At 36.8% G+C, this 24,687-nt stretch overlaps 1 protein-coding gene and 1 long non-coding RNA gene across 11 annotated transcripts in view; both read left to right on the forward strand.

Annotated features, from left to right (window-relative positions):
* LOC137250349 (sulfhydryl oxidase 1-like) overlaps nucleotides 1–24,687 on the forward strand; it is a 189,737-nt gene that overhangs the window by 122,108 nt on the left and 42,942 nt on the right. Inside the window, exons 1-2 of one of the 9 annotated variants that reach the window (XM_067782975.1) lie at nucleotides 9,572–9,663; nucleotides 9,762–9,924. The exons of 5 other annotated variants lie outside the window; for them this stretch is intronic. In XM_067782975.1, coding sequence (XP_067639076.1) covers nucleotides 9,784–9,924 — 141 coding nt within the window. In that variant the 5' untranslated portion in view covers nucleotides 9,572–9,663; nucleotides 9,762–9,783. 3 more of the 9 variants (XM_067782983.1, XM_067782980.1, XM_067782974.1) reach the window with 3 other exon arrangements.
* On the forward strand, nucleotides 4,394–6,211 carry LOC137250351 (uncharacterized). 2 transcript variants are annotated; one of them, XR_010952925.1, is made up of 3 exons: nucleotides 4,394–4,552; nucleotides 4,635–4,682; nucleotides 5,785–6,211. It is a non-coding gene; the product is annotated as an uncharacterized lncRNA (long non-coding RNA). The 2 variants fall into 2 exon arrangements; XR_010952924.1 differs by having other exon boundaries at nucleotides 4,651–4,682.

Genomic DNA, 24,687 nt, shown 5'->3' on the forward strand with positions numbered 1-24,687 from the left:
GCTTATTCTTTGTAACAATGTATGTACTTACTTACGTACTTAACCATTTAACCAGGCAGCGCCGTACCGAGTCTATGTATGCAACATAATATAAAAATATCATACAAGCACTTGTGTCGTATAACCTGTTTTTCAGAAAAAGGGCCGCCTGTGAATTTTGCACAAGGGACTCCACGGCCTCCGGTACAGCCCTGAAAGCAGGACAGTTTCTCTCTGGTTTCGTTGACTGCCGACAAAATTGGAAGCATCAAGGAATGCCATATTGGTCTTCACTTGATCCTTTCACGGGAGTGAGATAATTAGTATAGTATAGTATATATTATATATAGTGTATACAAAAATGTCATATTTTGTGCGCTTTCTTGAATCTTTTATTTCAAAACACAGTAGCATACCCATCTACTATATAGGAGTATTACATAATATGATCATACCAAAAAATATATAAGCATATTTTCAATATATTGCTTACCAGAAGTGCGCAGAAATTTCTTCATCTTTCTCTTGAAGCCAACAACACAATAAACTAAATTTATAAAAATAATAAAAATTACAGAATTTTGTATTTCCTCAAGCGTCGGGAAAGCAGATAGCAGCTACATTTCAAAATAAAAAAGATCGATTAAATCGATTAGGGATCGAATCGATATCCAGCCCTATCGCTGAGCATTTGACGCAGTAACATCGATTGTTTTCGTCGCTCGCTATATTGAAGAATATTATTAGCAAGCAACAAGCAAAGATCGTTTGTTAGTTTTTTCAATGCGCACAAGCGAAAAATATTTAATGTTGGCCAACCCTTTTGCGCAAATACAATGTGTTTAATTGTATAACAGGCATTGGCAAAATGAAGATGTAGATGTGTTAGTGAGAGCGCGATATTCGCGCACATCACTTGATGCATTGTTTTGCGTTCTTCATTCGCTTATTAGCATGTTGAGACCGTTTCCTGTTATTATTTTACTGCGCACAATGGCAAGAAAAGATTGTATTTACGTAAAAGGGCTGGTAAAAAATAAATATTTTTCGCTTGTGCGTATTGAAAAAAACTAACAAATGATCTTTGCTTGTTGCTTGCTAATAACATTCGTCAACATTGCAAGCGACGCACACCACTGATGACCTGATACGAAACATTCATTCTCTCTCAATTCGTTTCCAGGAATGGGTCCTGAAGTTCATTCGATTGTAAACAAAAGTTCATTCGTTTCCAAGAGCGGGTCTTGAACATCAGATGGCTATAGAGTTGCCTAAAATACGCTAAAAAAACTCCAAGAAATCCGTTCAGTTTCATTATTTTCAAATAAATCAGCAAGTAAGCTGATAAAAGCTTATCAAAATTTATAAAAAAAAAGGCAAAGTTTAATAGAAATATTTTGTGGTAGATAAGTGAAAAAATATGAAATAATCAGACCAATTCTAAATATTCTCGCGGAATTTTGTTCCCGCAGATTTTTTTATTCCCGCGGAAAAAATCCTCCAATTCTTTTCTCCTAGGGAGAAGAATAATTGGGGAATAGGAATTTCGAATTTTCGAAGTCAGTTGTTTTGTCAATTGAAATTTCGTTGCGCATTTCTTATTTTGTTTAAAAAATTGTAAAGTTTAATTATTGTTGCCAATTTGTTTGAAATTAAGAAATAAGGTATAAACAATGCACATTATTGCATTTCATGTGGTATTCACTGAAATGAGTAAGGAATTGGTGCCACAGCAACATCAACAAAGGAGCATAAGAAGAAGACCGGCGGGATAACACAAATCCGCCTGCATTCATTCTGCAAAGCAATTTTCTGGCGGCCAAGTCGAGTTGAGTTCGCCTTTCGCCATATGCCCAAATCTATTTAAGCCTTCTTAAAAAATCCTTGCGCAATTTCTGGATGGCTGCATCAAATATGCGAAGAGCTCTTCCGTTGCTTATGTTATATTTTTCGACTTAAAATAGAGAATATTGTGGTTGTTGTTGTTGTTGTATTAACAGTGAGAATATTGTGGTAGAATGTAAATACATATTTTAGCACAAATTTTTTTTTTTTTTTTTTTTTTTTTTTTTTTTTTTTTTGTTTTTAATGGACGTTGTGGCAGCGCGCTGCCCTCAAGTGGCCCAATGAAACCAGGCTAATCCTGTTCACGCGATCGATTTATATATATATATAATAACTTTTTTATTTTTTTTTTTTATTTTGCCGAGTCTTTGATGGGCAGCGGTTTGTCAAGCGTCACGATCTGAGACTGCTCAGCTACAGAAGAAATTTCATCAGCCAAGCGTAATACTTAAAGAGAACAGAAGCAAACGTATTATACATTAATTTAGAGAGGTGAGAACAATCTTTTTTATAGAAAAAAGGGAGTCCGAGCTATCAAATGTGTTTGAGTGAGAGTTATAATCTTGGCATAAACGCCGAAAAGGTTCATTTTGTTCGAAATTCGTTCTACATTGTTTCAGCAGAAGAGGTTTGAAGTGTCTCGATGTCCGAGAGGGAACGCAAAAGTTCATTTCATTCAGAAGGAATGGGCTCGAAATTGATCCATTTAAAAGTTTTGTCATAAATATCACACCAAGCATTTCCCTTCGACTAGCAAGAGTTGGAAGATTGATAAGCTTTAATCGATTAGTATAAGGTGGAAGATTAGTTAAAGAGTCCCATTGGAAATTTCTTAAGGCAAATAGTAAAAATTGTTTTTGTATTGATTCGAGACTGTCTGCATGGACTTGATAACGCGGATTCCAAATTATCGAGCCGTATTCTAATATTGGCCTAACTAATGTTGTAAAAAGTGCTTTAGTTATGTAAGGGTCGTTAAATTCTTTTGACCACCGTTTAACAAATGCAAAAACACCTTTACCTTTATTCACTGTAGCATTAATATGAAGATTGAAACTAAGTTTGGAATCCATCATGACTCCCAAGTCAATAAAATTATTTACAGTTTCTAGACTATAGTTGTTAATTGTATATGAAGCTGGTGGCGAAATTTGTACAAATAAGTGTTCTTTCTTAAAATAACAAATTTCCTTTAACTATTTTGATGCATTCCCTTTAATTTAACTAGTGAAAAAACTCCTATGAAATGGCAGAGAAATCTCCCTCTCCCTCACATTCACAATACCTACTTTTCTCCCATAACCGGTTTCCGCTTTTTCGAACATTGTTCAGAATAGGAGGAAAGGGAGAAGTGAAAATCACCAGGAATTTTTATTTAGAATACGAGGAATGGGAGAAGGGAAAAAACTCGCACGGAATTTTCATTTAGAATTGGGCTGAATATATTTCGATTGCGTTGCTTTGCTTTGTTGCTCTGGCACCGCCATAATATAACAGTGAACGGCTAGCCCCTTTTTTCACTTTAATGCGACCAAAACGATTATGTATATACATATGTATATCCACATACAATAAAAAACGCAAAAAATGTATAAGAAATTACGAAATTAGATCACTTGGTGAAGTATCTGCGTTGTCGTCCGCAAAAGGCTGTTAATTAAACATGTTGCGTTATACGTATCTAAGTGTGATATCTTCTGCATAGACGTCAAAATTCCAAAGTGATTGGATCACCTGATTTGTAATTGCATATCGCTGCCTCCTTCTGTATCTCTTTCTCTCACCCGCTGAAGATAGGTGCCGCCATATTGGACACCCTGTCAAAACGCTAAAAAGTAGCCATATTGAACATCCTGTCAGGCAGTTGACAGATAAGATATCACACTTAGTCATCATTCACAATGATACGTATAACTAATTTATCTCAGCTGTGAAAAATGGAATGTCGCAACGCTCCACAAAAACATGGCCCTTATGCATCCATTTACATCAACGCGAAGACTAGGAACCTGACTTTTTCACCAATCGAAAGTTGCTACCAAAACCTGTTTCGTGTGCAGCCCTTCGATGAAAGGTGTTGTCACTGATAAATTTTCCACGGCTGAAAAAGAGTTTTTTTTCTTCGGATTTGTAATCCTGACATCAATTCGAGTTTTTTGGTATTTCAATGTACAATTTTGAGCAAATTTTCGGTGAAAATCATAAATTAAACCTTTACCATGTAAAATACCCCAACGTTATTCTGAAATGCCCAAATTTGATTTTGAGCATGATGGCATCTATTATAAAAAAATACACATTTTCACGCGCTCTCAGAGAGTTTCATATTAGGTCATCAGTGACGCACACAATCGATTTTGCTGCGCCAAATGCTCAGTGACTATTAAACTAAAGAGAATAAGAATACGCCCAGCGGCGAAGTGAGTCTGCGATCCTTCCACGTTATGCATTACGAACCCCTTACAAGTAATATATTACATTCACTTAGATTGTATGCTGACTTGTAATGAAGAAATTTCTATGCATTCTTCGTAATAGAGATTTTAAAACTTCGTGAAGGTTCGTGTAAAATACATACATATATACATACATATGTATGTTCATACTTTTGCATATATATGTACATTTATGTAGATCGTTTTGTGGCACGCGTCAGTCGATTATTCGTGTGAAGATTGTGCGCTGTAAATAGTAGTTAGTGAAAAAATTGAAAAGCAAAAAACCTCAGGTAATAAATAATAAAAACAAATTTAAACTATTTAAGTGAGTTTTTCTGTTAAATTTCTTCGATTTACATATTATAATAATAGGTTTCTGCTTATTTAGTGTGTGCATTGGGAGTTCCAGCAAGCATAACGGTGAGTTCTGTGAACTACTGATATATTGTGATTTTATGTATATATATACCTATATTTGTAACATGTATTTGCGTGTAAAACTTGTGCGTTAATTGTTTTTTATAAAAGTGCAGAGTTAGCTTATAGTTAAAAACATATTCGTAATTTGTTTACTTAGTAATATTACTACTATTCCAATACAAAAAGGAAAATTAATATGAGTAGCAAAAAGCAGTTAAGCAAGCGAAATCTGCGGAACATCTTTAAAATCGTGAGTTATGTTAAACAATATCACACATATGAAAAATTTCCTAACTATGTATCATAGGAAAGGAAGAAACTTTTCTTCCCATTAAAGCAGTTTTTTACAGTAGGGGGACTCATGATAGCATATAAACTTATAAGGTGTAAAATTATATCCATTTACACACGCGGTTATATGAACGCACCTAGTAATACTCTTGATAAACTTGATTGTTTTTCAGCTGTATTATTTCCAAACAAATTTTTTTGATTGTTATACAAATTAAAAAATACCAAGATTAAGTGAAAAATCAAAACTAAAACGCCTTTACTTGCTGAGGTTGGAGATTTTTGATGAAAATGCCGTCTGTAATGTCTGCAAGGTTGCATTCCTTTGAGTTTACCGCGTTTACACAATGAAATGTGCGCGTAAATTTATACAAATTGTGTAAATGATTTTTCATACAAAATTTGACAGCTCGTGCGTAAACTAGATAAATTTATACGTTTACACACTTTATAAGGCATTTATACGGTTACATGAGTCCCCCTAGTAACTCAAGATTTTGGGTGTGTTTGCAAAATCTCCTACCTAAATTCATGTTCTACTTGACGAGATCTGCAAGAAAAACATCATTTCCCAGACATGTATGGGGTATTCACGTGAGCCTAGTTATCAGCTTATATGCTTATGTGGTATATTTTTACATTACTTCCAAAAACAAAATATACTAGAGGCAAATAATTTTTATTAAGATAAGTTGATAAGCTGCTGGCGTGAATACCCCAATACACTTTTGTGTTTTGTGTAGAACTGTGTTATTTATTATATTTATATATACATATATTCAAATCAAGTCCTAATTTTTTTTATTTACAGATGCTTTAAAAATTGATGGCACCAATGAGCGCCTATATAAACAATTTATACGACATCGTTCAAAACGCTGAAGGGTCACTTAGCGAAAAGAAAATATGACAATAAAATTAAACAAATTAAAAACAAAGAAAATATTGAAAGTACTGGTAGTACAAAAGAAGTCACCAAAGATATACTTATAAGAAAAATATGGACTTCGTATTTTAGTTTGTTTTTTATCCTTTTGACGTTTTTTTCTCAAATAATATTTAAGTTTTTTTATTAATTATAAGTATATATATAGGTTAGGTTTGTGGATGCCACTTAAGTTTTTTGAAGCTTTTTTGTTGAAATATTTCATATAAATTTAATAATTTCTAAAATAATAATTTAATAAATAATAATAATGTTCCTTGATATGTGTTAAATTACTATTGTTGTACTAAAAAATAATTACTTTTCTTATTGTACCAATGCATTTATTAATAAATGAAATGAAATAAAAATAAATATTTTACAAATGGTATAAATGAAAATACATAATTTACTTTGCTGTTATCCTGCCTTTGAATTGTACACTAAGTTGTACAGTGATTCTGTTCCAAGAGCACTTACCACTTCAGATTTGTGTATCGTTATGTGTATAAGTGTAATGTGTAATGTGTTCACTATACTTTACCACTTCGATTACAAGTACACGAGTTGGTATAGTGGCTGTATTACAAGGTTCTTTACCCTTTAGAAATCGTGTATCGTTATGTGGGTGACCTCTCTACAATGCCGATTACAATTTCAGAAAAGTATGACTTAGAGTAATAAACATTCGAAGATTGTTCGGATATCGTTTACTTACTTCATTACCAGTAATGATGTAAGTAATCAGTTCTGTCCACAAAGCGGCCATGCTTATGGAAAAGTAATATTGATTGTAATTGATTCTGTATTGCATACTGAATTCGAAGTGTTGGAGAAGTATTGGATTACGTAATGCATACTTTCGCCGCTGGGCGTATGCACAATTGTGCCATTATTTGTCGATGTCTGTTGTATGAACCATTTGCTTGCCATCGTGCGCATTAAAAATTTAATTACAAACGATATTGTGTTGTTGCTGGCTAATAAGCGAATGAACTACGCAAACCGATGCATCAGGTGATGTGCGCCATTATCGCGCTCTCATTAACACATCTGCATTTTAATTTGCCGATGCCTGCTCTAATGTAAATCGTTTCGTATACATATTTTTGTTCTTGTATAAGAATTCTCGCGTCGCCAAATTTTGGTTCAGGGATGCACCTTAACGTTAAGCTAATCGTTTATCAACAAATTTCCACCGTTTCCGTTGAAACACTTCGAAATATTATCGATAAAGAAATTATCAAGATAAATTGTATCTCGTTTTTAACCGAAACGAAAAGCTTTCGTTAACGTTAAAAACGTTAACAAAAACGTGATACTTTATGTTTGAATTGTGCTGGCAATGCTATACCCATGGTGAAGCCGTAAGGTGGTAACAGCAAGCGGACATACACACAAACTCCATGTAATTTGTTTGTGTAATTCGTTGGTGGTAATGTCAAAAATACTCTGAGAAATGTTCGTACTATCAAAATTCATGAGAAAAGTTGCAATCAGCTTGGCTAATGCTTTCACCTTTAATGACTCCGCCATCAATCAGCTTTGCCAGCATAGTTTGAAATTAATAATCAACTTAAACGATTTGATTTCGTTTTGATATGGCAGAAAACGAAACAAAATCATTTCGTTAATTTAACGTTCTTAACGTTAATAACCGAAACGAAATGACTTTGTTTCGTTTATTAACGTTAATTATCGTAACGAAATGATATCGTTTCGTTGGTTAAGCATGCCTGTTTTGGTTAGTGGCTGGTAAGCATGTGTTAAACGCATCTATATAAAAATTTCATTATGCCGCGGCTTTAAAGAATAAAAGCAGCAACTAACCAATGCCATCGCGTTATAAAGTAAAACAACGCCTTCGAATTATGTAAATAATAGTAGCGCTTCGCTACTGTCACTCTGAGAATTTGCAGCACTGATTGGGGAGCCCATCTCGCGATTTCCTAAATCTCCATTTATCACATACTTTAGTTATCTCGTAGTTGTTAACATTAACGGTAGTTTATAAATGTTTATCAGTGAAATTAATGTCTGTTGGTGTTGAATTCTACACCTTTTCCAGTTTAAGTTCAGAAATTTACAACTGAAGTTCAGAAAGTTGCAATTAAAGTTCAGAAAATTGCAATTCAAGTTCCGAAAATTACAATTAAAATTCAGAAAATTACAATTCAAGTTTAAAAGTTCCAACTCAAGTTCAAAAAATTCCAATTCAAGTTCAGAAATACCTATTTAAATTCAGATTATTATAATTAAAGTTCAGAAAATTACAATTCAACTTCAGAAATTCAAAATTCAAGTTCAGAAAATTACATCTCAAGTTCAGAAAAATTACAATTCAAATTCAGAATTTTATAAGTAGGGTGTTATTTTTCAAAAGTTATTCCAGTTCTTATTCCAACTCTTCTTCAAATCAGCTATTTTTTTAAATGTGTATACTGAAAATCAGACTACATATTTATATTCATTTCTAAAATCTAGTTAACAGATAAAATTTGAGCAGCCAATTAAGAAAACATTTTAAAATATGTAAATAATGTAATAAACCAATCGTCTACAAAAATTTTTGAAAAACACTATTGAGCAAATAATTTAAGTAATCGAACAGCGATGGAACAGCTGATCGAGGCTGTTTGCTATTGTGAACGTTTTTATCAAACATTCGCCACTTTTATGAATTCACAATGGGTATGATATTCAAATTCCACTAACAAATTGACAACAAAAAATTTTTCAAAAATATTGTAGCACTGAGACAATTTTTAATTCAAAATTTATGCGTTAAGGTGCCACAAAAACTCTTTAAGCATTTAAAACATTTTTTTTTTTTTCAATTTAGAAAAGTTTCAGTGTACATATAATTTTCTATATATATGTATTGTGATTTGCACTTCCATATACATATTTTTGAACAGCCCTCCTTATATGTAAATTGCGGGAGGGGTCATGCTTCGTTGACAATGGTGGCTTGGATATACTGTACCCCAAGTTGTCTCCAAGGCGTTTACATCCCGAGCTTAGAAATCCAACGAAGGATAACTATTTGCAACAAGTGCATGATGACGCTCTGGCCATGAAATTACTGAAAGTCGACAGCGCAGTTTGGAAGTAGCGGAAGGGGGAGACCTTCACAGAATTGAGAGAGGGAGGCAGGTGGAGGAAGACTTGATATGTGCACACAGTACTTATACGTTACTTGTGTGAGTGGTAACACTCGGTTGACTGTGTAAGTGGTCATATCTTCGTCATCACTGCTGTCATACTCAATGCAGATTAATGCTTGTGACACTTAGAATGGCTTAGCTGGATATCCTTGTAACTGACCTCTTATGAGAGGAGGAGAGAGAAGAGAGGAGAGGGGGTTTTCTTCGCTACCTCCTGCATGTGATCCAAATTGATTTAAGTGAGGGAGAAGACCAATCCTTTATTAATAGAAAGTAGGCCTCAAATTATAATTATTAGCGCTAACGTTCATCTTACATACTTTTATTTCCATTGTATGAAATAAAAATTCCTGAAATCTGTATGAACTTGAATTGTCATTTTCCGAACTTGAATCGTAATTTTCTTAACTGAATTGTAATTTTCTGAACTTGAATTATAATTTTCTGAACTTAAATTGGAGTTTCTGAACTTGAATTGTAGCTTTCTGAATCTGAATTGAAAATTTCTAAATTTTAATTGGAATTTCTGAACTTGAATTGTAATTTTCTGAACTTGAATTGGAAGCTCTTGAAACAGGGGGAACATAACAATAGTCAGGTAACACAATTTGTACGTGCGTGTATTTTAAAAAATAAACAGCCAACTGCAATCACCTAATAATCTGCTCGCGCTCACACTCTACAAACAACTAATAGTTGACCTCAAACAACAACAATAATGCTTTCCACATGTTGTATCTCAACCGGAAAATTAGCATTAATACTTACCTTAGTGGGACAATGGATGCTTCTTGCATCTGGAACTGGTGTAAAGGCTATAGTTTTAAAAGTTCTTACAGAAGAGCATTTAGTTTATCAGGTTAGTGAAAAATTAAAATTTATCTATTATTTAACTTAGGCCCGGCTTTCCAGTGCGTGTTCAAATTCTAGTTAAAGTTTAGTAAAGTTCAACTTTGCTACTTTGTACGGTAACCTATAATTTTGCTGCTTATCTTAGTTGAAGCGGCCGAAGTGGCAGGGTTGATCTATAGTCAACTTTAACTGGAGTTTAAACTTGCAATAAAAACCGGACATAAGTGTCAAGATATTTATAAAATAGAATATAAAACACATATTATGAATATACTAGCCGGACCCGTGCGCATTTTGCGCAACAAAATACAAGTCTCATATCAAATATCAACAGAAATCAGCTGTTCTATCAATCACTCATATATCAATAAAAACTTACATGCGCTTGCGCTGCCATCTGGCGAATGTTAGCAACTGCCGGTAATGCAGTGTTAGTTCTAATCAAATATTCACAATAGTACCATAGTACAAATAGATTTGTTTGTGTGCTCACAATCGTCTATTTTTAACAAATTATTTTAATAAAATATAGCTAAACAAAAACACTACGACCAATAATGCCCAAAGTTCGCTAATAGCACCAATCTCAATATTCACGACCAAAACTTTATTTATAGATTTGGATTCCAAATAAGGGGGACCTGCACATAAAAACAGCAATTAATAATATTGTTACGAATATTAGCAAAACTAAGGAGTGCTGCCATCTCCAGGCCGATGCTAAGCAGTGACGTGAATTCACATCAATAATTCAATCATTATGTATCTACATAAACGAATCAATAATTGCGTCTACACATATGTACACATTCCGACGAGCAACATTTACATACAAGGCAGCGAGAGATGAGATGTCACACACAGATGAATTTACTTATACGCTTATGTGTGTGCGGGAGACTGTAAACTACAAACTCAATATGTACATCTGAGAAGCGCTAAAAAGTAGACAATTGTAAACAAGTAGAAACTACATGAGAACTATACATACACGAATATAGTTGGTAAGTTCTGGAAATGGAAGAGCCTAGAAGTATGCAGCGTAAACTATAAAAGCGGGGCAGGCGAGTAAGAAGTAATTCAGTTTAATTTGAGTTGTCAAGCAGTTTGATTAAGACGATATCTAGCGAGCAATAGCAGTGTTATTTTGAATAGTAGAGTTTCATTGAGCTATCAATCAGTGTGGTTATTAAGCAAGCTATTCGTTGCACAGTTTGTTATTGTTAAGTACTTTAATAAAGGCCATTTTGCATTATTACAAATTGGAGTTATTTATTCAACAGTTTAGCGATACGAACGTTGGCAGTAGATTGCAAATAAGAGCATTTGCAGTAAATTCGTTACAATTGGTGTCAAAAGAGGAATTGTTGAATAAATTCCAGAGGACAACAAGGACATGGCAAAGTTCAGTGAATTGAAGATCCAGCAACTGAAGAGGGAGTTGGAGAGCCGTGGATTGAATACAAGCGGCGTTAAACTTGAACTTCAGGCACGGCTACGAGAGGCAATGGAAGTAGAAGGAATTGACGTGGAAGAGTATGACTTTCATCTTGATGGCGAGGAAATAACAAAAATGGAAGAGACAGTTACGCAGACAGTTACGAGCACAGACTTGAACATGATTTTGGCTGCAATATCTGCTCAAACATCGACAATGGCATCTCAACTGGAATCACAGGAGACACGTATAACATCCAAGATGGAAACTCAACTGGAAGAACAGAAAACATATATGGCATCCAAGATGGAATCACAGGAGACACGTATAACATCCAAGATGGAAACTCAACTGGAAGAACAGAAAACATATATGGCATCCAAGATGGAATCACAGGAGACACATATTGCAGAAATGTCGTCAGAAATAACATCGAAGATAGAAGCACAAGAAACACGGATATCCGAAATGTCGGCGCAAATTTCAGCACAGATATCATCGCAGATCTCTGCTCAACTGGAAGAGCAAGAAGGACGAATTTCCTCGAAGTTGGAGGCGCAAGATACAAAAATTTTACAGTTTGAAGAAAAAATCGAGGCCGAGGTGGATGCTTTGAGAGGACGTATCGAGCAGTTGCAACTAAATCGCCCAGCAGTTTCAACGAGTAATCCAAAGGTAAAGACACCATCCTTTGACGGTTCTGTTCCTTTTCAGGTCTTTAAGCTACAGTTTGAGAAGACCGCAGCAGTGAACCAATGGAATGCTGAAGATAAAGTTGCAGCTCTGTTCGTGGCACTGAAAGGGCCTGCCGCGGAAATCTTACAGACTATTCCAGAGTACGAACGGAACAGTTATGACGCATTGATGGCTGCTGTAGAACGACGATACGGAAGCGAACACAGGAAACAGATATTTCAAATAGAATTGCAAAACCGCTACCAAAAAGCTAACGAGACTTTGCAGGAGTTTGCTTCGGACATTGAAAGATTGGCTCATCTTGCAAATGCGGATGCACCCGTGGAATACACAGAAAGAGTGAAGATTCAGAGCTTTATAAATGGCATACGAGACGTGGAAACGAAGCGAGCTACATACGCAAACCCAAAGCCAACATTCGCAGAAACGGTGTCACAAGCTCTGATTCAGGAAACAGCATCGCTTCTGTGTAAGCCGGTTTTCAAAGTACGCCGTGTGGAAGTAGAAAGGCCAGAATGGGTAGACGCAATATTGGAGGTGCTGAAAGGATCGCAAAAGGGGAGTAAAAAAGTTATCAAATGCTTCAAATGCGGGAAGTCCGGTCACATTGCACGTCATTGCGATCTTGATCCTAATAGTTCCAACAATGTGGGTGGCCGTAAACGCAAAGCTGGAGGAGATGAGCAAGAGCGAGTAAGAGATAAAGAACGAAAACTTGCCCCGGCTATTGAATGTCCTGTGATATCTGTGTCACAAATTGGAAGGAAATCAAGCAGTCTTACCGTCAGAGGGAATGTGGATGGCAAGGAGCGTGTTCTGACTGTAGATACAGGCGCATCTCATTCCTTGATTCGATCTGATTTGGTCTACAAGAGAGTAAAGTCATTACCTGGAGCGAGGTTGCGTACGGTCACAGGCGAATATAACCAAGTCCAGGGAGAAGTAATATGTGAAGTCCTAATTGGGAAGGTCATGGTTCTACACAAATACGTTGTGGCGGAGATCGTTGATGAAGTTATATTGGGAGTGGATTTCTTGGTTGACCATGACATCAAGATCGATATGCAGAGAAGGGTGATGCATTATGAGAACCAAGATGTGCCACTTAACTTCAGTTTGGAAAAAGGGTTCAGCAGTAAGCGAGTGCTGGTGGAGGAGATTCGACAGAGACCACGAAAGTCAAGGAAAGTAGATCGAGCAAAGGTTGATGGATCGAATGTGCCAAATAAAGCGAAATTAAAAGTACCTGCGAGGAAAAGACCGGCATCAACAAACCCTAATGGACGCACTAAAATGACTGAAAGAATTTTTCAGAAAGAATGCAAGGATGGTTTCAAGCCAGCGCGCACTTTTGTTGGGAAACGGCGGAACGATACTGAGTATGTGAAAACAATCCGTCAAGAACAAGCTCTACAAAGTAGTTCTTCATTGGCCAAGCAACAGAGTGCGAGAGAACGATCCAGAATAATGAGTAGTAAGATGGAACACAGCTACGACAGGGAAAATAATTCGGAAGGTTTCCGGAATGGAGATTTGGTACTGTTAAACAACCCTCAACGGCGGAAAGGTGTTCCAGCCCAATTTCGGTGCAGTTGGGAAGGCCCGTACAAAGTTGTGAAGAAGATCAGTGATACCATCTACCGCATACAAACCACTGGGAAACCACGGATTAGAAGGGTGGTACATTTAGAGATGCTAGCGGCGTTTAGATTGGGAGATTTGTCTGATCGGGACGATCAGACTTAGGTGGAGGGCAGTGTTACGAATATTAGCAAAACTAAGGAGTGCTGCCATCTCCAGGCCGATGCTAAGCAGTGACGTGAATTCACATCAATAATTCAATCATTATGTATCTACATAAACGAATCAATAATTGCGTCTACACATATGTACACATTCCGACGAGCAACATTTACATACAAGGCAGCGAGAGATGAGATGTCACACACAGATGAATTTACTTATACGCTTATGTGTGTGCGGGAGACTGTAAACTACAAACTCACATATGTACATCTGAGAAGCGCTAAAAAGTAGACAATTGTAAACAAGTAGAAACTACATGAGAACTATACACACACGAATATAGTTGGTAAGTTCTGGAAATGGAAGAGCCTAGAAGTATGCAGCTTAAACTATAAAAGCGGGGCAGGCGAGTAAGAAGTAATTCAGTTTAATTTGAGTTGTCAAGCAGTTTGATTAAGACGATATCTAGCGAGCAATAGCAGTGTTATTTTGAATAGTAGAGTTTCATTGAGCTATCAATCAGTGTTATTAAGCTAGCTATTCGTTGCACAGTTTGTTATTGTTAAGTACTTTAATAAAGGCCATTTTGCATTATTACAAATTGGAGTTATTTATTCAACAGTTTAGCGATACGAACGTTGGCAGAAGATTGCAAATAAGAGCATTTGCAGTAAATTCGTTACAATATATAAGACTTTATATTCTTGTATGGTGTATTTATTTCATTAAAACGCCTGTTACAATTTAAATTATTGTTAGAAGAATTGTAGAAACTCTAATGATAGTGAATTGACTGAATTTATATATGTATATGTTCCATTACGGCCGTCGAGGTGTGGTGATAGTGGGCTCGTCCACCACTGTGAATGTTCTGGGTTCAATGATCAGGAACAGAGACAGTTTTTCTAAACGGAGTTGACCCTCAGCAGTAATTTGGCAAATTTCTGTAATGAAAATCCTCTCGGCCGAAAATCATCGCTTTGCAGATGCCGTTCGTAGCCGTAATCAAACATGTAGGTCCCGTCCCACCAATTTGAAGGAAAAATCAAAAAATAGCACAACTCGAATTGGAAGTGAAAAGGCTTATTAACTATTATTCTAATTCCTTATAACATAGTCATACACAATTTGAGGCGCTGTAAAAGAATCGTCATCATTACTTAATGAATATACGTCAGTTAAAAACTTCAAGGGTTTTTGAACATCGCTAAAAACTGCATTTTTCTTTTTTAATCACCGACTGTCGTTTGGACGAAAAAACTTGAACAAAGCAACTCGGATGGCTTAGCTGCCAGATCAAAAGGCAACCACGAAGTCTCTGTTTTATCAGACAAAATAAATTGACAAAAGGTCCATCACTTTAAACTAAAAAGCTATACGGACATGAAAAAAATTCGCTCTCAATGTTTGTCGTTAATTTGTATTGCAACCTTTGGTTGAAACGGTCAAACTAAAGGTCATCAGAGAGACGTACAAAGACAAATGTGGGGATACGCCTATAAACTATTAAAAATCTTGGCCTAGAAGGTTAATCATTCCCGAGATGGTCGGACTAGTGCCTTGTTAGTGCTTTGTTACTGGAACGTACCGGATCTATATCCGGCAAAGGATCATCAACATCGATAACACTCCCCAAAACCTTCGGGGAGTGTCTTTATTGTTAACACAACAACAACAAGAAAAGTCCCCAAAAAAATTTAATTTCTTTATCGCTACTACAACAAAAACTCAACCCCATTTGAAACGACCACAGGGGGCACAAGGGTTATTATGGAACGTAGATTAAGGCGATCTCTATTGATGTATTCGATTTATCATTTTTAGATGGCGGTTATTGGGCGCTTTCAGTAAACCCAATTTTTGTTTATTCGTTGCAAACATTTTTTCGTCAATTGAGTCATAGAAAATCTACTTATTTGAATACTTCACTATAAAATTAATAACTATACAAGGTTTGTACTTTTTTTATTTGATTTGATACACCAGTACGATTTTGACATTAGTTCATCGAATTTACAAAAACAAAGTACCTACATGGAACTTTTATTTATGTTTGTAGGTATATACATATGTCCCCATGCTGCCACCTTGTATGGTTCCGTCATGATTAAGAGGAAAATTTTAATTTGTTATCCATTTTGAATTGTCAATGAACTGTCAGAATGCCGAGTAATCACGTTGACCGAATGTAAATTGAGTGGATCAAAAATACGTAACGGTGCGTTCAGAAAATTATCACTCAATGATTCATCAACTTGTGTTCGCTGAAAACAGCCATTGTTGTTGTTTTTGTAATTGCAAAAGCACGCCCTGAAGGCTTAGGGCGTGTTATGGAGTACACAGATCTTTGCCAGATTGAGTCCGGTACTAGCCCGACTTCCTCGGGAACAAATTGTGCACCTTGGAGTCCGTGGATTTGATTCGCCTCTTACGACAGCCTACTGTGTGGATCTTATAAGCCAAATGAACAAAAAGGAACAACTTTTAACATATTTTAATTCAAATTCTTTAAATAGACACTGAAGTCTTTGACCAATAGAAAAAATTATAATTTCACTTTACATTCGCAGTTTTTTGCAAAGTATGAAAATTTTTTAAAAACCAAATAAAGGGAAAATGCTAGTATTTGCCCTTCTGCAAACAAGGTATATTTTTTGGTTGTCCAAGAAAAAGTTGTTGAAAAAGTTGTTGTTGGCCCGCTTTACGAACTTTGTATCTATGCCGAAGTCTATACACATCTGGATTGCTTTTCAAAGTATAATACCCTGTGTACAAAAACCGCTTAGTATAAAAATAACTAAAACAAGTAAGGAAGGCTAAGTTTGGACATTACATACTCAGCTGAGAGATTAGCTGTGTTGGTTTCGTAGGGCTGCGAAGATGGTTTATAAGTGGTTTTTAATTCCATATCACATACGTTTGGGAAATATGGACAAAATTGTAGACCAAGGGTGACGTTTTTTGGAACGATTTTCCTTCATCCTTTGTCAAATAAGGGAAAATCACCATGTAGGAAAATGAGACTAGGGTAACCCCGGAATGTGTTTGTATGACATGGGTATCAAATGAAAAGTATTAAAGAGTATTTTAAAAGGGGTGGGCCTTAGTTCTATAGGTGGACGCATTTCGAGATATCGCCATAAAGGTGGACCAGGGGTGACTCTAGAATTTGTTTGTACGATATGGGTATCAGAGGAAAGGTGCTAATGAGTATTTTAAAAGGAAGTGGGCCTTAGTTCTATAGGTGGACGCCTTTTCGAGATATCGCCATAAAGGTGGACCAGGAGTGACTCTAGAATGTGTTTGTACGATATGGGTATCAAATGAAAGGTGTTAATGAGTATTTTAAAAGGGAGTGGGTCTTAGTTCTATGGGTGGACGCCTTTGCGAGATATCACCATAAAGGTGGACAAGGGGTGACTCTATAATGTGTTTGTACGATATGGGTATCAAATTAAAGGTATTAGTGAGGGTTTTAAAAGGGAGTGGCTTTAGTTGTATATGTGGAGGCGTTTTCGAGATATCGACCAAAATGTGGATCAGGGTGACCCAGAACACCACCTGTCGGGTACCGCTAATCTATACTAATTACATAAAAATGCTTATATGAGAAATGTTTGGAACGGCTAATCTCAAGGAGTACCAAACCGATTTTTATGAATTTTTGTTTAAAGAAAGTATTCGCTCAAATAAACACCCTGCGCTTTTTATTTTTTCCATTTTCACAAACTAAAGCGTGCTTTGCACACAGAGTATATTAACTTTGATTGGATAACGGTTGGTTGTACAGGTATAAAGGAATCGAGATAGATATAGACTTCCATATATCAAAATCATCAGTATCGAAAAAAATTTGATTGAGCCATGTCCGTTCGTCCGTCCATCCGCTAACACGATAACTTGAGTGAATATTGAGATATCTTCACCAAATATGGTATATGAACTTATCTGGACCCAGAATACATTGGTATTGAAAATGAGCGAAATTGGATGATAACCACGCCCACTTTTTATATATATAACATTTTGGAAAACACAAAAAACCTTATTATTTAGTAAATATTACACCTATAATGTTGAAATTTTACATGTGGACTGATATTGAGACTCTTGATAAAAAGTTGAAAAAATAATTTTAAATGAGCGTGGCACCGTCCACTTGTGATAAAATCAATTTTACAAATATTATTATTCATAAATCAAAAACCGTTAAAGCTATCGTAGCAAAATTCGGCAGAGAGGATGCCTTTACTATAAGTAATGCTTTGAAGAAAAATTAACGAAATCGGTTAAGGACCACGCCCACTTTTATATAAAAGATTTTTAAAAGGGTCGTGGACGGATTAAATAAGCTATAACTTTGCAAAACAGAGCTTTACATCAATGGTATTTCATTTCCCAGTGGATTTATAACAACAAATAGCAAAAACTTAAAATTTAAAAAAATGGGCGCTCCTTTTATGACAAAGCAATTTTCTATGTTTCGGGAGCCATAGCACGAAGAAAAATTAACGTATCATAATAAAATTGGGTACACAGATTTTCCTTATAGCAGAAAATATTTCTAGTAAAAATGGACGGATCTGTTAAAGACAACTTAGATATAAAGCAAGTTTAAAAGGGTCGTAGACTAGAGTAATAAGCTAGAACTTAGCAAAAAATTGTTTTGAACCAATGATATTTCACTTATCAAATTTTATTGTAAAAGGAAATGGGGAGAAAATTTTATACTCAGCTGAGCAGAGCTCACAGAGTATATTAACTTTGTTCGCATAAAGGTAATCCGTAACGGCATAAACTAATCGAGATAGATATAGACTTCTGTATATACAAATAATCTTGGCGAAAAAAGAAATTCACCGTCCGTCCGTCCGTAAACACGATAACTTGAGTAAATTTTGAGGTATCTTGATGAAATTTTGTATGTAGGTTCCTGGGCGCTCATCTCAGATTGCTGTTTAAAATGAACGAAATCGGACTACAACCACGCCCACTTTTTCGATATCGAAAATTTCAAAAAACCGAAAAAGTGCGATAATTCACTATCAATAATAGTTTAAAAAAACTAAAGAAAAACACGCTTTTATAGCTAACCAAACTAAAAAATAGAAAATAATTTTCAATTAAAAAGAGTTTATATAACAGTAGTAGATTGTCAAACAATCATTTATAGTTAATCACCTCAAATTAAAATTTAAATTATTAACAGAACAATTTAATTCACAGTAAAAAGCGTGGGGTGCATTTGACTACATTTCATAGCTTTCCTCTCAGATAGTTGCCAATAGAATGATTGTAACATTCAATATCAAGGACCCCACGCTTTTTACTGTGAATTAAATTATTCTGTTAATAACAAAAATTTTATTATAATTTTATTTTGAGGTGATTAACTATAAATGATTGTTTGACCTTCTACTACTGTTATATAAACTCCTTTTACTTAAAAATTATTTTCTATTTTTTAGTTCGGTTAGCTATAAAAGCGTGTTTTTTATTTTTTTAAACTATTATTTATTTTTAATTTTTTAGTTCAAGTAATTTTAAAAGTTTTAGTCGAGAGTGATAAAATCTCGAAACGCCAGCGGTCCATGGATGAATCCAACCCCACGGCACCGAAAAGGGCCAAGACGCAGGGAGGCTGGATGCGGTCTTTAGCCGAAATTGCCAAGGGTCGGCAGATCATTGGAATTATAGACGAGAGTAACGAAGATGGCAGGATCCCGAAACAACAGTGGAAGTGGATCGAGGCCGTGCTCGATACGGTGGCCGTTAAGGTTAAGAAAGATAACCCTGGTCCACCGCCATCTTACACCGATGCAGGGTGGTTCCAGGGCAATGTCAAGCTAATTGCCTGTGACGACGCCAGGTCGGTAAACCTCTATAGGGCCGCCGTCACGCTGATAGGGGTGGTATATCCAGGCGCGTGATATCCCCTCACGACAAAGGGCTAGAGCCTGGGTTCCAGTGACGCCAACGGACCCAGCTGACATCCTGGAGCTGCTCCAGGAGTACAACCCGCCACAGGTTTGGAAGTCAACCCGTATAAAACCGAGCTTGTCCTCTTCACGAGGAGGTACAAAGTAACAAATCTTACATCGCCAAGAATTGGGGGTACGTTCTTAGCGTTTAGCGACCAAGTCAAGTATTTGGGAGTCATTCTGGATAGGAAGCTATTATGGAGTGACCATATAGTGGAGCGATCCAAGAAGGCAGCAGCAGAGCTCTTCACCTGCAAGAGGGCAATTGGCACCTCCTGGGGATTCTCTCCTAAGGTGACCTACGGGATTTACACAGCCATTGTGCGTCCGATTCTTCTTTATGGTGCCTTGGTCCGGTGGCCTGCACTAGCTAAAAGTACCTATCTTAAAATGCTTCAAAAGTTGCAAGGGAGTTTGGAGCTCTGCATTACCGGGGCTCTCGGCTCCACTCCAAATTCCGTTACATACATACATGGATACATAGATAGATACAAGCCAAGCTAATAAAAGCGTGTTAAAAACGAATAAAGCGATGAAACTTGGGAGGTGCGTTGACCTTATGACGCAAAATGGAAAATTATTAAAATTTTGGACAATGGGCGTGGTACCGCCCACTTTTAAAAGAAGGTAATTTAAAAGTTTTGCAAGCTGTAATTTGGCAGTCATTGAAGATATCGTGATGAAATTTGGCAGGAACGTTACTCCTATTACTGTATGTGTGCTAAGTAAAAATTAGCAAAATCGGATGACGAACATAAGTCGAAAATATGCGAAATCGGTTGAAGCCATGCCCAGTTTTTATACACAGTCGACCGTCTGTCCTTCCGCTCGGCCGTTAACACGATAACTTGAGCAAAAATCGATATATCTTTAATAAACTTAGTTCACGCACTTATCTGAACTCACTTTAACTTGGTATAAATAATGGCCGAAATCCGGCCATGACCACGCCCACTTTTTCGATATCGAAATTTACGAAAAATGAAAAAATGCCATAATTCTATACCAAATACGAAAAAAGAGATGGAACATGGTAATTGGATTGGTTTATTGACGCAAAATATAACCTTAGAAAAAAACTTTGTAAAATGGGTGTGACACCTACCATATTAAGTAGAAGAAAATGAAAAAATTTTGCAGGGCGAAATCAAAAGCCCTTGGAATCTTCGCAGGAATACTGTTCGTGGTATTACATATATAAATAAATTAGCGGTACCCGACAGGTGACGTTCTGGATCACCCTGGTATACATTTTGGTCGATATATGGAAAAGGCCCTATATAACTAATGCCCGCTTCCTTTTAAAATACTCATTAACACCTTTCATTTGATACCCATATCGTACAAACACATGCTAGAGTCACCCCTGGTCCACCTTTATGGCGATATCCCGAAATGGCGTCCACCTATAGAACTATGGCCCACTCCCTTTTAAAATACTCTTTAATACCTTCCATTTGAAACCTATGTCATACAAACACATTCCAGGGTTTCCCTTATTTTGTCTCCAAAGCTCTCAGCTGAGTATGTACTGTTCGGTTACACCCGAACTTAGCCTTCCTTACTTGTTTTTTAAACGGGCGGTTACACGTGTTATGTAGAAAAGTAATTTATCTGAAATGAAATGTACAATTGAAGCTCACGCTGAGTATATTATGTTCGGTTACACCAGAACTTAGAGACGTTTACTTGTTTTTAGGATACAGTTGATGAAAACCCCCAAATATTGCAAGCAAGACAGTTTTCGATAACCAAAGTCAAGCTATGGCGAGACAAAACAATCTTTGTGTTTGTGAAGTGAACGTAGAGCGTTTGTATTTGCGCTAAAGAGATACATGTAATCACAGCCAAAGAGAGTGCGCCATTTCGCTCTTGGCAAATGGACGAGGTTTTTGCTTTGATATTTTTTTGCGACAAACACTGAAATTCAAAATATTCAATAAACGCTCTTTCTGTCTCTTCCTCACTTTGCCTTATTTTCAATTCTGATATTTATTAGCGAAGTAAGATGCTTTTTGGAACAAAGAGGTGAGCTGAACAAGTGCATATGCACCAAGCTGCGTACTTTTTGAGCTGATGTAGATATGTATGTACCTACAAAAATCAAAGAACGTAGGTATGTATCCCCTTTTCAAACTTCATTGTACGAATATTAGCAAAACTAAGGGGTGCTGCTATCTCTAAGCTAAACAGTGATATCATGCACATCCATAGATCAATCATTATGTATCTACATAAACGAAACAATAATTGCGTCTACACATATTTACCATGTACGTATGCGAGCAGCGGAGAATCAATGCACAAACACATGCATATATCTGAGATACTCCTGAAAGTATGCAATGAGAGAAGCTATAAAATTGTGCAAATGTAGTTACAGCTGAGAAGTTTGAGAGCTGATGGCAACTAGTAGATTCTGGAAGCGCCTAGAAGATGCGAACGTTGAAATCAGAGAGTATAAAAGGCAACAAATGTAGAGGCGCTTAAATTCAGTTCGATTTGAGCTATCAAGCCGTTTCGATTAAGACGCTATCTAACGAGCCATAGCAGTATTATTTTGAAAGTTTCATTTAAGCTATCAGTTTGGTTATTAAGCCAGCTAGTTGCAAAGTATAAGTGTAATTGTGAAGTACTTTAATGAAGCCCATTTTTCCATTATCCAATATTGGAGTTATTTATTCAACAGTTTAGTGATACGAACTTAGCAAAAAGCCAAATAAGAGGATTTGCAAGTAAATTCGTTAAAATTGGTGTCAGAAGAGGAATTGTTGAATAAATTCCAGAGGACAACAAGGACATGGCAAAGTTCAGTGAATTGAAGATCCAGCAACTGAAGAAGGATTTGAAGAGCCGTGGATTGAATACAAGCGGCGTTAAACTCGAACTTCAGGCACGGCTACGAGAGGCAATGGAAGCAGAAGGAATTGATGTGGACGAGTATGTCTTTTATCCTGATGGGGACGAGACAACAGCAAAAATTGAAGAGAAAAATGAAACACCACAGACAATGGCGAACACACACCTGTCCATGATATTGGCTGCAATATCGGCACAAATGTCCGAAATGTCATCACAAATATCTACCAACATGTCATCACAATTGGAATCGCAGGAGACACGCATAACATCCAAGATGGAAACTCAACTGGAAGAACAGAAGACAAGTATTGGATCTCAACTGGAATCGCAGGAAACCCGTATAATATCACAATTCGAAGAACAGAAGACATATTTGGCATCTCAACTGGAAGCGCAAGAGGCACGTATATCTGAAATGTCGGCACAAATTTCGGAACAGATACCATCGCAGCTCTTTGTGAAACTGGAAGATCAGGATGCAAAAATTTTACAACTCGAGGAAAAAATTGATACCGAAATAGAAGCGTTAAAAGGTCGTATGGAGCAGTTACAACTAAACCGCCTAGCTGCTTCAGCAAGCAATCCAAAGGTAAAAACAACATCATTTGACGGTTCTGTTCCTTTCCAGTTCTTCAAGCTACAGTTTGAAAAGACCGCAGCAGTTAATAACTGGAATGCGGAAGATAAAGTTGCTGCACTGTTCGTGACATTGAAAGGGCCTACAGCGGAAATCTTACAGACGATTCCAGAGACGATTGCCTCGCATGTTGAAAGGTTGGCACATTTGGCAAATGCGGACGCACCCGTGGAGTTCACCGAGAGGGTAAAAATCCAGAGTTTTATAAATAGCTTACGGGACGTAGAAACGAAGCGAGCGACATATGCAAATCCAAAACCGACATTCGCAGAAACAGTATCCTATGCACTGACTCAAGAAACAGCGTCACTTTTGAGTAAGCCAGCGTACAAAGCTCATCGCGTGGAAGTGTAAAGGCCAGACTGGGTAGACGCAATTTTGGAAGCATTGAAGGGTACGCCAGAAGAATAATGATGCAGTCAAATGCTTTAAGTGTGGAAAGCCAGGGCATATTGCGCGTTATTGCAACACCAACCCTAACAGTTCCAACAATGCGGGTGGTCTTAAACGCAGAGCAGAAGGAGATGAGCAAATCTCCAAGACCACTTAATCGGTAAACTAAATCGAGACAGCCGCAAGGGGCGACAGCTGGCTCCCTCAATTGAATGCCCCATAATCTCTATCTCGCAAATTGGAAGAAGGTCAAACAATCTTACTGTCGGAGGGCATGTGGATGGAAATGAACGGTTACTGACTGTAGATACGGGTGCATCCCATTCCATCATTCGATCAGATTTAATCAATAAAAAGATAAGACCATTGCTTGGAGCAAGATTACGTACAGCCACGGGAGAGGACACCCAGGTAATTGGAGAAGTAGAATGTGAAGTAGCAATTGGGAACGTCACGGTATTACACGATTTAATAGTGGCAGGTATTGTTGATGAAATCATAATTGGAGTGGACTTCTTAATCAACCAAGGCATCATAATCGATATGCTAAGCAACACGATGCGATATAAGAACATGGATGTGCCACTTAATTTCGGCTACGAGAGAGGCTACAGCAATAAACGAGTGCTAGTGGAAGAGAGTCAGCAAATACCACCAAATCAGAAGCAGTCATCTGGGAAAAGGTTGATGGAGATTGTGGGACAAACAAATTGCGGGTTGTCGAAGCAGCAAATAAATCTGCACTGAACATACTTGTAGGAAAAACCCTGGCTATGCCAAAACAAGATGGACGTATTCCGGTAAGAGTACTCAATGAGTTCAAGTCACCATTCAATTTGACCAATGGAGCTATTTTGGGAAGATGCCAAGAGGCCGAAGTAGTTATTAACTGTGAACAGCTCCAGGAACATGTTTCATCTAGTAATACTGATCTGAGACATCACGGCATGGACGCAGGGGCTGGAGGAAGCCTATCAGAGTAAGGGAAAACAACTGCTCCTAAAGTACGCGAACATA

This window comes from Eurosta solidaginis, chromosome 4 (assembly GCF_040869045.1).
Source record: "Eurosta solidaginis isolate ZX-2024a chromosome 4, ASM4086904v1, whole genome shotgun sequence".
In the NCBI taxonomy this organism is placed as follows: domain Eukaryota; kingdom Metazoa; phylum Arthropoda; class Insecta; order Diptera; family Tephritidae; genus Eurosta; species Eurosta solidaginis.